Source organism: Bos indicus x Bos taurus, chromosome 8, assembly GCF_003369695.1.
Source record: "Bos indicus x Bos taurus breed Angus x Brahman F1 hybrid chromosome 8, Bos_hybrid_MaternalHap_v2.0, whole genome shotgun sequence".
NCBI lineage: Eukaryota > Metazoa > Chordata > Mammalia > Artiodactyla > Bovidae > Bos > Bos indicus x Bos taurus.
This window is the reverse complement of record NC_040083.1, coordinates 48,267,869-48,283,224: the sequence shown is the minus strand read 5'-3', so window position 1 is coordinate 48,283,224 and position 15,356 is coordinate 48,267,869. Positions and strand designations below refer to the sequence as shown.

The 15,356-nt window shown below is 38.3% G+C and overlaps 1 protein-coding gene and 1 long non-coding RNA gene across 2 annotated transcripts in view; one reads left to right on the top strand and one right to left on the bottom strand.

Annotated features, from left to right (window-relative positions):
* Positions 1-15,356, bottom strand: part of GDA (guanine deaminase) — a 127,455-nt gene that overhangs the window by 5,262 nt on the left and 106,837 nt on the right. Inside the window, exons 11-13 of the mRNA XM_027549468.1 lie at positions 5,464-5,610; positions 1,897-2,027; positions 183-210 (exon numbers count right to left, since the gene is read on the bottom strand). Of these exons, the coding sequence (XP_027405269.1) occupies positions 183-210; positions 1,897-2,027; positions 5,464-5,610 (306 nt within the window). The remainder of the gene's footprint in view (positions 1-182; positions 211-1,896; positions 2,028-5,463; positions 5,611-15,356) is intronic.
* The window catches only part of LOC113897118, a 105,581-nt gene that overhangs the window by 68,364 nt on the left and 21,861 nt on the right, over positions 1-15,356 (top strand). The gene's annotated exons all lie outside the window — the stretch shown is intronic.

Genomic DNA, 15,356 nt, shown 5'->3' with positions numbered 1-15,356 from the left:
TAGGCAAGAGTACTGGAGTGAGTTGCCATTGCCTTCTCCAGGGCTCAGTGCTAAGGAATGCTAAAAACAGTAAGTCTAAGCAAATGATCACACATAATGCTTAACATATGGTACAATATATGCAGAGAGCATACCAAGAGACAACAAAAGATTTTATTTAGCATAGAGACATATATACCTACCTAGATATAGGAACTTCTGGATAACAGCCTAAAATGAAAAATAAAGATAATAATAAAAAAGAGTATTTTCTGCACTTAGAAAACCAAATTGACCATGAATAGTGGTTGGCAAAACCCAGAAATATAAACTTATTTCTCGATGGCAAAAATCTATTTTTTTTTCTAAACACAGACTTTTTTTCTTTTGTATATATATATATATATAGCCCACAGAGGAGAAAAATATTGTACATTTCAATGCCCAAACTTATTTATATATTTACATAAAAGATGCTATCTTGATTATCACTATCTGTTTGCAGTTCCACATGTGAATTTCTTTAGTCTTGCATTCCATATCAAGGAGTTACAGTGAAAATATTTTTAATTTAAGCCCTAAAAAGGTCTTGAGATAAGATACATAATCCATCCATTTGACAGGTACTGTAATTCCCTCTGTTGTGTACATTAGCCTGGCTGGAACTTAGTCCCAGAAATGGACACACTGGTGTCTGTCTATTCCAATAACAGAGCTGGGTAAAGGGGAAGAAATTATTTGTCACCCACAATCCAGTATCCCAAGTCAAAATGCTAAACTATGGCCAAAAGTACATAACTCTACTCACTGGAACTAGCTTCTATGGCTAATAGTCACTGTCTCACTTAAGCTAGTATCCAATGAACACCCCAGAATCTACTTTTATTAATGAAAAAGAAATGGTCTTTTGCCTAAAAAAATAAAAGTACTGATTATTAACAAATGTTTTCCAGTGCCTGAAAGTTCTTAATATATAACCTTGAAATCTTCAGAGGGAAAGTGTTAACATAAATTAAATAATTTAATATAATAATATAAATATTTTAAGAGGTGTATAAGACAAGAAAAATGCCTAGATGAATGGGACTGAACCCTATTCCCAGAAACTCACTCTAATATTCCAGGAAATTCACTCAATCAATAAAAAGTAAAAGATTAAATAATATAAAAATAACTAATGCTATTAACTTCAAATAATCCAGCACTTTCCTTCTAAAAACTTCAGTATGTTACATATAATATCACACTTACTCTCATAAGTGGATCATTTTTAAATGGCAATAGTTAAATTTTAAGAAAAACTATCTCATAAAGAATTGTTATTAAAGTAAGAAGAACCAGTTTATTTTATATATACAAAACATGATAAGAGGGACAAAATAATGAAACTCACTTTCTTATAATTAAGAGAGTCAATGTAGCATTGTGATCAAGAACCCAGACCCCAAAAATCAGAAAGTCCTGGAATGGAATCCAAACTCTTGTCTATTAATTACTAGCCATGAGTTCTTAGGAAATCATTTAACCTTCCTTAGGTCTCACTGCCCCATAAACCACATGGTAATATTAATAGCACATTCCTCTCATTATAGTTCTGATAGTTAAACAAAAATTGATGTATGAAGGTGCATAATCCCATGCCATTTAGCACATACAAAGTGTGTTCAATAAGTGGTAACTATATTATGTTTTCTTAGAGTCAAGTACCTTCAAATATACAAATATATTCAAAATAGAAGTGTTTATTTATACCATTATTGTCATGAAATTATAATAACTTAAAAGGATCCAGCTTCCCTTATAAGAGTCTCCTCTGTTCCATTAAACTTTTTCAGTGTCTTTTTTTTTTTCCTATAGGGAAGTTGTTATGACTAGTTCATGAAATAAATGCTTTTTGATCAACTTCCTTTTACATACCTCAGAAATCTCACCAACAAAATCTCCATAAAACAGGTCAATGGGAGAGTCAGATGCTTTGGGGTTGATCAGGAGGGCATCAAATTCCTTACCCACTTCAAAGTTTCCAATCTCTCTATCCAGCCCCAGGACTACAGGGTGGAATAAATTAACAAACAGTCAGTATCTCCAAGCTTTGGACCATGTAAATATCCCAATTTACAAGGACAGAATCTGCCAACATATCACTAGGAAAAAAGAAAAATCAGCATCTTAATAATAAAGCATTCCAATAGACCGCAAGACTTCAATTTACAGAAAGCAGAGTAAGGAGAGGGAAAGCAAAATCTGAGAATAGAGGTCTCTTCAACACCCTGATCATATTAATAATTCTGATCGTATGTCTGTTTTGGCTCTACCAGTGCCCTTCACAGTCCAGTTGGTCTATGATTTCCATTTGTCCCTCTAAGAAACGTGATGATTGACCTAATATCTTTCTTTTCCTCTCCTTTTCACCTTCCAACATTCCAACTCCTTTCCTTCCCCGTTTTATTATTTTGTTCTATAAAATAGCTGATAAGATCTACTTTTGTGGCAGTGAAATGAACTTCAAATAAGTAAAAACTAATTATCTTTTTTTTTTTTGCATGTTTGTCAATGCAGGCATATCCATCCTAGGTTCCTTAAATGATTTGAATAGAAAAATATTCACTTCTGAAAGTAAATGGATCCTCATAACTCAAGAGTCCCAGTGCTTTAGAAAGCAGACTAATTTCTCCGTAACCTTAAAGATTTCCTGGTTGCCAGAGAAGAATGGTTCTTTACATAGGGCATAGGTCAATAATGTCTGTTGACTTGATCCATCTCACAGCTAGAATTCTTGTTCCATGAACAGTGGATGTTAAGGAAGAACATCTCTCATTTTTATGGTTTACTTTCAAAAGATGAGGGTAGCTGGTTTTCCTGGTCAGTGAGGGTATTGAATTTAAGCTCCTTAAAGCCAATAATGTGGATAGAGTGTTCCAAATGGAAGCATGCATGAGAGAAATGTCAACTGGAGCGCAGCATGCTGTAGTTGAATTTTTACATGTTATTTCTTTTATTCCGTCACTGTCAGGATACAGTCCTGTGTGAAAATATTAGACAATAACCGCTGCATTATATTTCTATGTATGGATATCCAAAAGTCTTTGGCAACGCTCTGAGCACACATTTAGAAATCCTGCTTGTTCTTAAATGGTTATTTAAAGGGTAACTCATTTATTCTGAGAAAAGAAAGAGACTTTTTAGCTGAAGAATTCTTATAGGAAGACAGAGGTGCAAACATAAATAGAAAAGTTAAAAAGCAGCCGGGTGACTTCTGATTGTGGGGAGAACTGAATGAAATAGAAAGTCACTAGAAATCTTCTCCCCCTTCGTTGATTACACTTGACATTTTTCATTTGACACTTGTCATTACACTTGCCACTTGTCATTTTTCACTTGACAAATAGCATGACAAACATGAGTTTTTGATGACTGTATTCAACATAAAATTATTGTATGTTTAATAGGCCAGATAACCAGGTTCAATTGCCAGGATTTGACAAGGGTGTTTGTGTGTGTGTGTGTTGTGTGTGTGTGTGTGTGTGTGTTATGTGTTATGTGTGTGTGTGTGTTATAGCCCCACTATGCCACTATGTAAGGGCTTCCCTGGTAGCTCAGACAGTAAGGAATCTACCTGCAATGCAGGAGACTTGGGTTCGATCCCTGGGTCAAGAAGATCCCTTGGAGAGGGAATAGCAACCCATTCTAGTATTCTTGCCTGGAAAATTCCATGGATAGAAGAGCCTGGGTGGGCTAGAGTCCATGGGGTTGCAAAGAACTTGGATATATATATATATATATATATATATATAAACTAACTGGATTATTTGTTAGAATCTGGAGAGTTCTGGTATGAACTAACCAAAAAAAGACACAACTACTTTCAGTGAATTGTAAATTGATCTAAATTCACATTATTGCAGAGGGGCCTAACCGTGCTGGTAAGCAACTCAAATGCACTTTAAGAAATGCAATTTTACTGTCTCTGGAGCAGATGTTGGCTCTGTGAAGGCAATTTGTCTTCATCTTGAGAGTGAATGTAAAGCTAGAAGAGTCCAGCTTTTAACAGGGAAGCGTTCATCTCATTCGCTCAGACTCTTGTGGAGACACAAGCTAAGGAAAAGAAATTCTGTAACAGTAACCTCAGAGGCCCAGAAAATAGATCTGGAAGCTGTACAGCAAGGTAGAAATAATTTGGTAAACACCCCATGCCAGCCTGGTCAGATAACAGGATCCTGATGAAACAACTCACAGTCGGCCTAGAATAAAAAAGCATTATTTAAATATAAGTCATTTACACCATGAAGTTAAGGTGGTAGGACAACTATGTGAACTCAGATGTGAAAGTGGGGAGTGTCACACTTGTTAAAAGTACAGAACCTTTAAAACTTAGAACTTTAGAAAATGAAGTCTTAAGACATGGGAAAATGCAAAGCATATGACCTTTTTCTTGAAATGTTCTTTATGGCATTCATCATAGCAGAACATTCAGAGAAGAGCCAAGAAGTTTCTCTTCCCAGGATACCCTGGCCTCCATCATACTTCATTTCTAAGATCTAGGGTATTTATCATAAATATCAAGATATATTAAAAAATATACACTTGCCTCAAGATCTATGTTTTTCTTTCTCACTAGCTACCTAAGGTTTCATGCTATGCTCATTATCATCCATCCACATTATATTACAATACTAAAGTGAAAGCAATACAGTTACCAAGTTCTATTTTTTCAGTAAAAATACAATTACATATGAGAACTGGGAAAAGCTGATGAACAATATTTGCATATCAACCAGCTGTATTTTTACAACTTTCTCTTTTGAAGGAGGCTTGTAATTAGTGTACTTAAGTATATAAACAAAATACATAGTCTAGGCTAAGCTTTATACAGGAAGGAAAAAAAGAGATTTATACAGGAAGATATTGCAGTGGAAAACATTGACCTGCACTCTGGCATCAGATTTCTAGGTTCAAATAATATACCGCAGCTTGACAGGTGTGTAAGCCTCACTCAGGTAACTGGTTGGTAAAATAGAATAAATAACAGTAGTTCTGAGGATTAAATAACAGCATCCATAAAGCATGTTGCATAGTGCCTACCACATGGTAAGAAACCAGTAAGTCTTGGCTATTATTATTATTACTACTCAGGCCAATACAGAGCACTTTACTTGACTTGATGGGAAAAAACCAATTAAAGAATTCATATGCATGTGACCAATGCAAGTATCCATTACAACAATATGATAACTGCATACTGAACATCTCTTCTGCCAAAAACAAGGAACTTACTATATTAATGATTCAAATCATTCAAATAATGATTTACCACATGCTTAAATGTGCACTTTACTTGCTAAACTTTGGGTATATTATGTGATATGCAAATCATGAATATGGGGATACATGCTGATGTCAGCATCATGAGCCTTCATACTTCAGCCACGGACGTAGATTGGTATGGTTGTACATTGTGTGAGAGAGAAAGAAAATGCTCATTACCTTGGCTGCCTCCAAGAGTAGCTAGTCTGAAGACTTCATTGAGGGTGAGGCTTTTTGCATTTATCTGATTAATTAAAAGGATATTGGAAACCATCACTGCTCTTCTGATTGCATCAAGCATGGATGATGAATAACCACCAGCCACATCTGTGGTAGAAAAAATAAACAGTAACCTTATGAGCTGGATTATTAGGTATATTGGGTTTTTTCTGTTTTTAATGATGGATATTCACTTTAATATACTTCAGAGAAAAGACCTTATCTACAAACACAGAATAGACACAGACTAATATTTAAAGGAATTCAAAACTTGCAATTAGTATCAAATTATACTTCTACTAGTTTTCTAGGGCTGCTGAAACAGATTACCACAAATGTGATGGTTCAAAACAGCAGAAATTTAGACTTCTCTGGTAGTCTGGTGGTTAAGACTCAGTGCTCCCACTGCCGAGGCATGGGTTCAATCCCTGGTTGGGGAACTAAGATCTCACATGTGTGGCCAAAAAAAAAAAAAAATCAGAAATTTATTCTCTCACAGTTTTGGAGGGCAGAAGTCTTAAAGTGTAGCAGGGCCACCATCCCTACAGTGTCTAGGGAAGAATCTTCCCTGATTTCTCCCAGTTTAAGGGGGCTCCTGGTATTCCTTGGTTTGTGGCAGTGTAGCTCCAGTGTCTGCCTCCATATTCAAATAGGCTTCTTCCTTCTGTGTCTTTATGCGCCTTCATTGCTTGTTCTTATAAAGACATTCATCATTGGATTCACCTTCATTCACAATGACTTCATCTTAAGAGCTTTACCTTAATTACATTTGCAAAGATCTTTATGCCAAATAAGGCCATATTTACATGTTCCTGGTAGATATTTCCTTTTGGGGGAGGTGGTACGGGGAGCACAATTCAACCCAGCACAAAACCCAAATGTTCAATAAAGTTAAGAGAAGAAACATCTTTGACTACTCCCTAAACTCTCAGAGAAACTGGTCAAATATGATTCCATTATAGATAACGTGAGATCTAAAATAAAGTCATAATTCTGTGCTCTAAAAACTTGTTCTGCTGCTACTAAGTCACTTCAGTCATGTCTGACTCTGTGCAACCCCATAGATGGCAGCCCACCAGGCTCCCCTGTGCTTGGGATTCTCCAGGCAAGAACACTGGAGTGGGTTGCCATTTCCTTCTCCAATGCATGAAAGTGAAAAGTGAAAGTGAAGTCGCTCAGTCGTGTCCCACTCTTAGCGACCCCATGGACTGCAGCCTGCTAGGCTCCTCTGTCCATGGGATTTCCCAGGCAAGAGTACTGGAGTAGGTTGCCATTGTCTTCTCCAAAAAACTTGTCCTAACTCTATTTTAATTCCAATGAGGACTTTGGGAATTAAATAGCTACTTCTTTATGATAATTTTTTCAGGAAGAGCTTTTAGAATGAACTAAAATATTCTGGAAAAATTAGTGTAATAAATGATCAGTGCTGATATAGACAGCTTTACATTTGTCACTGCCATCATTAGATGAGGAATGAGAATTTTTATAGTGTTTTAAATAAGTCCCTAATCATAATTAAATTGAAATACTGCCTTTGACAAGAATGAATATAGAAGTTAAATGAATTTGTATAAATGTCAAGTAAGCTAACATGTTTTATTAGAGGAAAAGTACATCTATAGTTAATCAGTTCAGTTCAGTTCAGTTCAGTCGTTCAGTTGTGTCCAACTCTTTGCGATCCCGTGAATTGCAGCACACCAGGCCTCCCTGTCCATCACCAACTCCTGGAGTTCACTCAAACTCACGTCCATTGAGTCAGTGATGCCATCCAGCCATCTCATCCTCTGTCGTCCCCTTCTCCTCCTGCCCCCAAACCCTCCCAGCACCAGAGTCTTTTCCAATGAGTCAACTCTTTGCATGAGGTGGCCGAAGTACTGGAGTTTCAGCTTTAGCATCAGTCCTTCCAAAGAAATCCCAGGGCTGATCTTCTTCAGAATGGCCTGGTTGGATCTCCTTGCAGTCCAAGGGACTCTCAAGAGTCTTCTCCAACACCACAGTTTAAAAGCATCAATTCTTCGGCACTCAGCTTTCTTCACAGTCCAACTCTCACATCCATACATGACCACTGGAAAAACCATAGCCTTGACTAGACAGACCTTTGTTGGCAAGTAATGTCTCTGCTTTTGAATATGCTATCTAGGTTGGTCATAACTTTCCTTCCAAGGAGTAAGCGTCTTTTAATTTCATGGCTGCAGTCACCATCTGCAGTGATTTTGGAGCCCAGAAAAATAAAGTCTGCCACTGTTTCCACTGTTTCCTCATATATTTCCCATGAAGTGATGGGACCAGATGCCATGATCTTCGTTTTCTGAATGTTGAGCTTTAAGCCAACTTTTTCACTCTCCACTTTCACTTTCATCAAGAGGCTTTTGAGTTCCTCTTCACTTTCTGCCATAAGGGTGGTGTCATCTGCATATCTGAGGTTATTGATATTTCTCCCGGCAATCTTGATCCCAGCTTGTGCTTCTTCCAGCCCACCATTTCTCATGATGTACTCTGCATATAAGTTAAATAAGCAGGGTGACAATATACAGCCTTGATGTACTCCTTTTCCTATTTGCAACTAGTCTTTTGTTCCATGTCCAGTTCTAACTGTTGCTTCCTGAACTGCATATAGGTTTCTCAAGAGGCAGGTCAGGTGGTCTGGTATGCCCATCTCTTTCAGAAGTTTCCACAGTTTATTGTGATCCACACAGTCAAAGGCTTTGGCATAGTCAATAAAGCAGAATTAGATGTTTTTCTGGAACTCTTTTGCTTTTTCCATGATCCAGCAGATGTTGGCAATTTGATCTCTGGTTCCTCTGCCTTTTCTAAAACCAGCTTGAACATCAGGAAGTTCACAGTTCACGTATTGCTGAAGCCTGGCTTGGAGAATTTTGAGCATTACTTTACTAGCGTGTGAGATGAGTGCAATTGTGCAGTAGTTTGAGCATTCTTTGGCATTGCCTTTCTTTGGGATTAGAATGAAAACTGACCTTTTCCAGTCCTGTGGCCACTGCTGAGTCTTCCAAATTTGCTGGCATATTGAATGCAGCACTTTCACAGCATCATCTTTCAGGATTTGAAATAGCTCAACTGGAATTCCATCACCTCCACTAGCTTTCACTAGTTCGTAGTGATGCTTACTAAGGCCCACTTGACTTCACATTCCAGGATGTCTGGCTCTAGGTGAGTGATCACACCATCATGATTATCTTGGTCATGAAGATCTTTTTTGTACAGTTCTTCTGTGTATTCCTGCCACCTCTTCTTAATATCTTCTGCTTCTATAGCTAATAAAATACATGTAATATTTCAAGAGTTCCTTTTGTCACGTCTTGGTAGACACATATAATTGTTAGTGCCTATGTATATTGCAAAGATCAAAAACAATAGCCCACTAAGTAATCTTAGATTGCAGTTTAATTTTATGTTCAGCTGTCTTATATGTCTTTAGATAAACTTGTATGATTTTTTTTTGTTTTAGAAAATACTTTGTTTTTTTTTTTTTTAATTTTATTTTATTTTTAAACTTTACATAATTGTATTAATTTTGCCAAATATCAAAATGAATCCACCACAGGTATACATGTGTTCCCCATCCTGAACCCTCCTCCCTCCTCCCTCCCCATACCATCCCCCTGGGTCGTCCCAGTGCACTAGCCCCAAGCATCCAGTATCATGCATCGAACCTGGACTGGCAACTCGTTTCTTACATGATATTTTACATGTTTCAATGTCATTCTCCCAAATCTTCCCACCCTCTCCCTCTCGCACAGAGTCCATAAGACTGTTCTATACATCAGTGTCTCTTTTGCTGTCTCGTACACCGGGTTATTGTTACCATCTTTCTAAATTCCATATATATGCGTTAGTATACTGTATTTATGTTTTTCCTTCTGGCTTACTTCACTCTGTATAATAGGCTCCAGTTTCATCCACCTCATTAGAACTGATTCAAATGTATTCTTTTTAATGGCTGAGTAATACTCCATTGTGTATATGTACCACTGCTTTCTTATCCATTCATCTGCTGATGGACATCTAGGTTGCTTCCATGTCCTGGCTATTACAAACAGTGCTGCGATGAACATTGGGGTACACGTGTCTCTTTCCCTTCTGGTTTCCTCAGTGTGTATGCCCAGCAGTGGGATTGCTGGATCATAAGGCAGTTCTATTTCCAGTTTTTTAAGGAATCTCCACACTGTTCTCCATAGTGGCTGTACTAGTTTGCATTCCCACCAACAGTGTAAGAGGGTTCCCTTTTCTCCACACCCTCTTTAGCCAGAATAGTATTGCTAGAGACTCATCCAGTTCCTTGACAAGTTTTACTCATCTACTTAGTCCACTTTAACATACAGTAACCATCCATTAACCTTTCATTTTATCATAGCATCCAACTAATAAAACACATATGATTTGAAATACTTTGTCTATTGATTTTTTTCTTTATTACTAGAACAAAGAAAATGTTCAATCTATAGGCAGAATAAAATGCTAGTACTACATGGTATGGAAATAAGTAAAGATTGAATATATATTTCAAAATATATAAGAAGCAGCTAAGAAAACCATATAAGAATAAAAACTTGAGCCAGGGGGCAATAGAAAAATAAAAAGAAGTAATTCTATATGTATGTGTTCATCCTGTTCATTCATTCATTTATCAGCAGATTTACTGAGCACCTTCTTTGTACTTGATTTATTACAGCAATCATAAGTAAAAGTTACAGGTACTGCATGAGACTACTATCTTATGGAGAAGGAAAAGAGACATACAAAGAAACAAATATTAATAATAAACCATGTTCAGTTAGTGATAAAGAAAATGGAGGTAGAAAGCCATTGTGACAGGATGGTCAGAGAAGACATCATTAAGTCAATAACATTTAAACTAGGACAAAAATGAGAACCATGTTTAGAGAGACATAAAGGGTATTCCAGGCAGAGGAACAAAGGCACTCAGGTCTTTTGGCAGGAGGGAGTGTGATTCACAGAGGGGATTAAAAGGGAGCACTGTAGGGAGGAGAGCAGCACGAGGTGGGGCTGGGAGGTGGAGAGATGTCACACCATGCAGAACTCTGGCCTCATAAAGAGGTTTGCATATTCAAAATCACACTGAAGGTGGTAATCAGGAAGGAGTGAAATAATCATATTTTCATTGTGATTCTTTTGAAAAGAGAATACTGGATTAGAAGGGCCCAGGAATATGAGACCATTAGGAAGCTGCTGCTAAGTCGCTTTAGTTGTGTCCGACTCTGTGTGACCCCATAGATAGCAGCCTACCAGGGGCCCCCGTCCCTGAGATTCTCCAGGCAAGAACACTGGAGTGGGGTGCCATTTCCTTCTCCAATGCATGAAAGGAAAAGTGAAAGTGAAGTCGCTCAGTGGTGTCTGACTCTTCACAACCCCATGGACTGCAGCCTACCAGGCTCCTCCGTCCATGGGGTTTCCCAGGCAAGAGTACTGGAGTGAGGTGCCATCGCCTTCTCCGATTAGGAAGCTAGTGCAGGAGTTTAAGCAAGAAGCAATGGCTTCTTGTATGCTTGTATGAGGTGTTCAGTTCAGTCGCTCAGTCGTGTCCAACTCTTTGTGACCCCATGAATCGCAGCACACCAGGCCTCCCTGTTCATCACCAACTCCTGGAGTTCACTCAGACTCACGTCCATCGAGTCAGTGATGCCATCCAGCTGTCTCATCCTCTGTCGTCCCCTTCTCCTCCTGCCCCCAATCCCTCCCAGCATCAGAGTCTTTTCCCCTGAGTCAATTCTTCGCATGAGGTGGCCAAAGTATTGGAGTTTCAGCTTTACCATCAGTCCATCCAATGAACACCCGGGACTGATCTCCTTTAGGATGGACTGGTTGGACCTCCTAGCAGTCCAACGGACTCTCAAGAGTCTTCTCCAACACCACAGTTCAAAAGCTTCAATTCTTTGGCGCTCAGCTTTGTTCACAGTCCAACTCTCATGACCACTGGAAAAACCATAGCCTTGACTAGACGGACCTTTGTTGGCAAAGTAATGTCTCTGCTTTTTAATATGCTATCTAAGTTGGTCATAACTTTCCTTGGAAGGAGTAAGCATCTTTTAATTTCAAGGCTGCAATCACCATCTGCAGTGATTTTGGAGGTGTATGAGGCATTTAAGAGGACAGGCTTAGATGTTTGAAGGTATAATAAAGTTTGGAGATTGTATGAGGAGGGATCAAGGAGAAAGGAGAAAGTAAGCAATTGAAAATACAGGTTTGGAATTCAAAGAGGAATCTGGGCTGGATATAAAAATCTGAGTCATCTGCATATATGTAGCCCATGTAAAATCATGGTTGCAGATGATGACTCCTAAGAAGAGAGTTGAAAAGAGGAGAGAGCCTAGGTCTGAGCCTTGAGGAAAGCTTTTGAATGGCCAGGAAGAGAAGGGACCTTCTGAGAAGATGAAGAAGGGCAGGCAAGAGAGGAAGAAGGGAAACAAAACGAGTGTGGTGTCACTGAATCCAAGGAAAGAGTATTTGGACAAGAAGTCCAGTGCGATAAAGACAGACTAGTGTCTTTTGGAGTTGTCAGCAAAAGAGATCATGTGTGTGTGTGTGTGTGTGTGTGTGTTAGTCACTCAGTCTTGTCTGACTCTTTGTGACCCCATGGACTGTAGCCTTCCAGGCTCTTCTGTCCATGGGATTCTCCAGGCAAGAATACTGGAGTGGGTTGCCATTTCCTCCTCCAAAAGAGATGGTAGTGTGGTAACAATCCAGGGTAGAAAGGACAAGGATAGTAACTATGGATGGTGGTAAGAAGCCAGGCTGAAGTGGGTGGAGGAATAGAAGAGTGCCTGGGAGGCAGTAGCAGTGTGAGTACCTACTCAATGAAGTTTTGCTGTGAAGGGGGATAGAGAAGTGGGGCAGGAGCCAGAAGAGGGTGTCTAATTAACAGAAAGGTTTTCTTCACACCTCTGCTTAAAAGATCAGGAGGTCTACAGAATGTTTGTATGCTGAAGGAATGAGCCAGGAGGGAGGAGGTAACAATGATACAGGAGAGTTACTGGCCACAGGAATTGATTTATTGAGATCAAGGGAGAGGAGAGAGTACAGAACACACCTCAGGGTATGTTTGTTTTTGACTTAGATTGGAAGAGAAATTTTTTTCAGCTGCAGCGAGAAAAAGAAGAGAAAATGCAAGCAGATGGAGGAAGGTATATAATTTAGTGGTGGGAACATAAAGGAAAGGCTTCTGATTGTATCTGTTTTCTCAATGACTGATGAGATAAGGCCATTAGCTGGAAGCGAGGAGGGTATGATTTGGGATAAAATATTTAGGAAGAAATAGGTAAGTCTGTCTTGGAATATGGGAACATATTAGAGAAACATAATTGTCTATTTGGGTAGTGCTAAGGGCCACTTAGGTTTTGAAAGCAACATTTAAAATGAAACCACTAGAAAAATTTTTTCCAGCAACATCCAGCTGCTCAACTGTAAACACTGAGAAGGGAAAGAGCTGAGACAGCCAAGGGGGGTGGGCTTGTCAAAAGTTAATTAAAAATTTAAAAAATGAGGGAGGGATGGTGGAAGGAAAGAAAGGAAGGAAAAAGAGAGGGACATGAGAAACGAGGAAGTTTCAAGGAATGATTATAGTGAATACTCTGGCATCTAAGATGTGTAGATTAGGAAAAGAATAATGAATTTTGAAAAAGCATGTAATCACTGGATTGGAGTCTACAAGTTGATCAAAGAATATTGCTTTTGAATTAATTGAAGTAAGTTAGAAGGATAGGAATTTGTCCCTAGAGAGTGGCATCCTAGCTCCATGTACATTGTTTTGATGAGTTTGTAGGTCTTGTTGACATAAACTTGTTCCATATTTTTTCAGGTTACTGCTTTGTTTTTTGATAATTTGCTATTTCCTTTTTTTTTTGAGATAAGGAAATTTTATACACTCATAATTTTGCTCCCACTTGCCAAATACATCTTCATCCTTTCAACCTTACACATAAACCACAACTTCTTGGTTTCTGTTAATAGAATCAGAAAGTAAAACAATTTTTAGTACTTGGGAAGTTCTTTCTTGCAGCCTGTACATTATTTTAAGATTTTATGATAAAATATTAAAGACATTCAAATGATACAGGGAAAATATAATACCAAAACTCAAGGACCTAACACTCAGTTTCAAAGACAGTATTATATATTCAGGTCCCAGGAACCTCTTCCCAGAGGGAAATACCTTGATTTATGTTGCCATTTTGATTTTTCAAGTGTTTATATTATTGTTTATTAAAGCTGTTAGACCAGTTTAAAACTCATAGTCTGATAGTTTTTCAAAAAGGTATTACTTTTAACATTGTACACATTCTGTCATTTTTTAAACTCCTTTACAACTTTTTTTCATATTTCTGTTTTAAATGAATTTAGCCTTCCCTGACATCCTGTTGTATCATACTTTCCTATACCATGACCCTTCACTTTGCCTCATCACTCATTGAATCATATAGATTTTCAAGTAATTTTTTCAAAGGATTCATGGGGAGAATATTTTCCAAACCTTTGTACATTTGAGAATTTTGTTGCCTTCACACATAAGGGAGAATGTGGCCCAATATAATATTCTTGAATAACAACCACTTTCTCTCCAAACTCTTGTTCTTGATATTTTGCAGGCCAACAAAAATTGGTTTTTAACTGTTTTACTGATAAATGACTTTTCCCCCTGCCTCAGCGTTTTAGAACCTTCTTTTCTTTTTCTTTATAATTCAAATATTTTGCCACAATTGGTTCAGTTATGGTTTAGCCCAGAAGAGGGTAAGTTCTTTCATTATGATATTCAGTATTGAAAAGCAGAGACATTACTTTGACAACAAAGGTCCGTCTAGTCAAGGCTATGGTTTTTCCTGTGGTCATGTATGGATGTGAGAGTTGGACTGTGAAGAAGGCTGAGTGCCAAAGAATTGATGCTTTTAAACTGTGGTGTTGGAGAAGACTCTTGAGAGTCCCTTGGACTGCAAGGAGATCCAACCAGTCCATTCTGAAGGAGATCAGCCCTGGGATTTCTTTGGAAGAAATGATGCTAAAGCTGAAACTCCAGTACTTTGGCCACCTCATGCAAAGAGTTGACTCATTGGAAAAGACTGATGCTGGGAGGGATTGGGAGCAGGAGGAGAAGGGGACAACAGAGGATGAGATGGCTGGAATGCATCACTGACTCGACGGACCTGAGTCTGAGTGAACTCTGGGAGTTGGTGATTGACAGGGAGGCCTGGTGTGCTGCGATTCATGGGGTCGCAAAGAGTCGGACACGACTGAGCGACTGAACTGAACTGAACTGAACTGAAGCTCAGAAAAGCTTTGTTCTTCAGAGCTCTGATGGTTGCTTCTGTTCCATTAGTTCTGGATCCTTAGTCAGGAAAATCCCATTTGCTGGTGCCATGCTCTCTTTATCTTCCATGTAGATTGTTCTCAAACACCCTCTTTGATCTTTGGTCAACTTCATTCTCCACATCACTGATTTAATTTTCCACAACAATAATTCTGCTTCTCATGGCTAGCTATGTGGTTTGTTTGTTTGTTTTAACTGAGGGATAATTAGGGTATCATAAAATGCTTAGAACTTGTGTTCAGTTTGATGAATGTTAATAACTATATATAGCCATTTAAGTACCTTTCAAAAAACAAGATATTAAACATTTCCCTCACCCCAGCAAGGTCCCTCATGGCCCTTTTCAGTAGTTTCCTTCCCCACACTCACCCCAAATCTTGACAACCACTTTTTTTAATTGATGTTTTATTTTTAATCACTTTTTATTGGAGTATAACTGCTTTACAATGCTGTGTTAGTTTTTACTGTATGGTAAAGTGAATCAGCTTTATGTATACATATATCCCTCTCTTTTTTG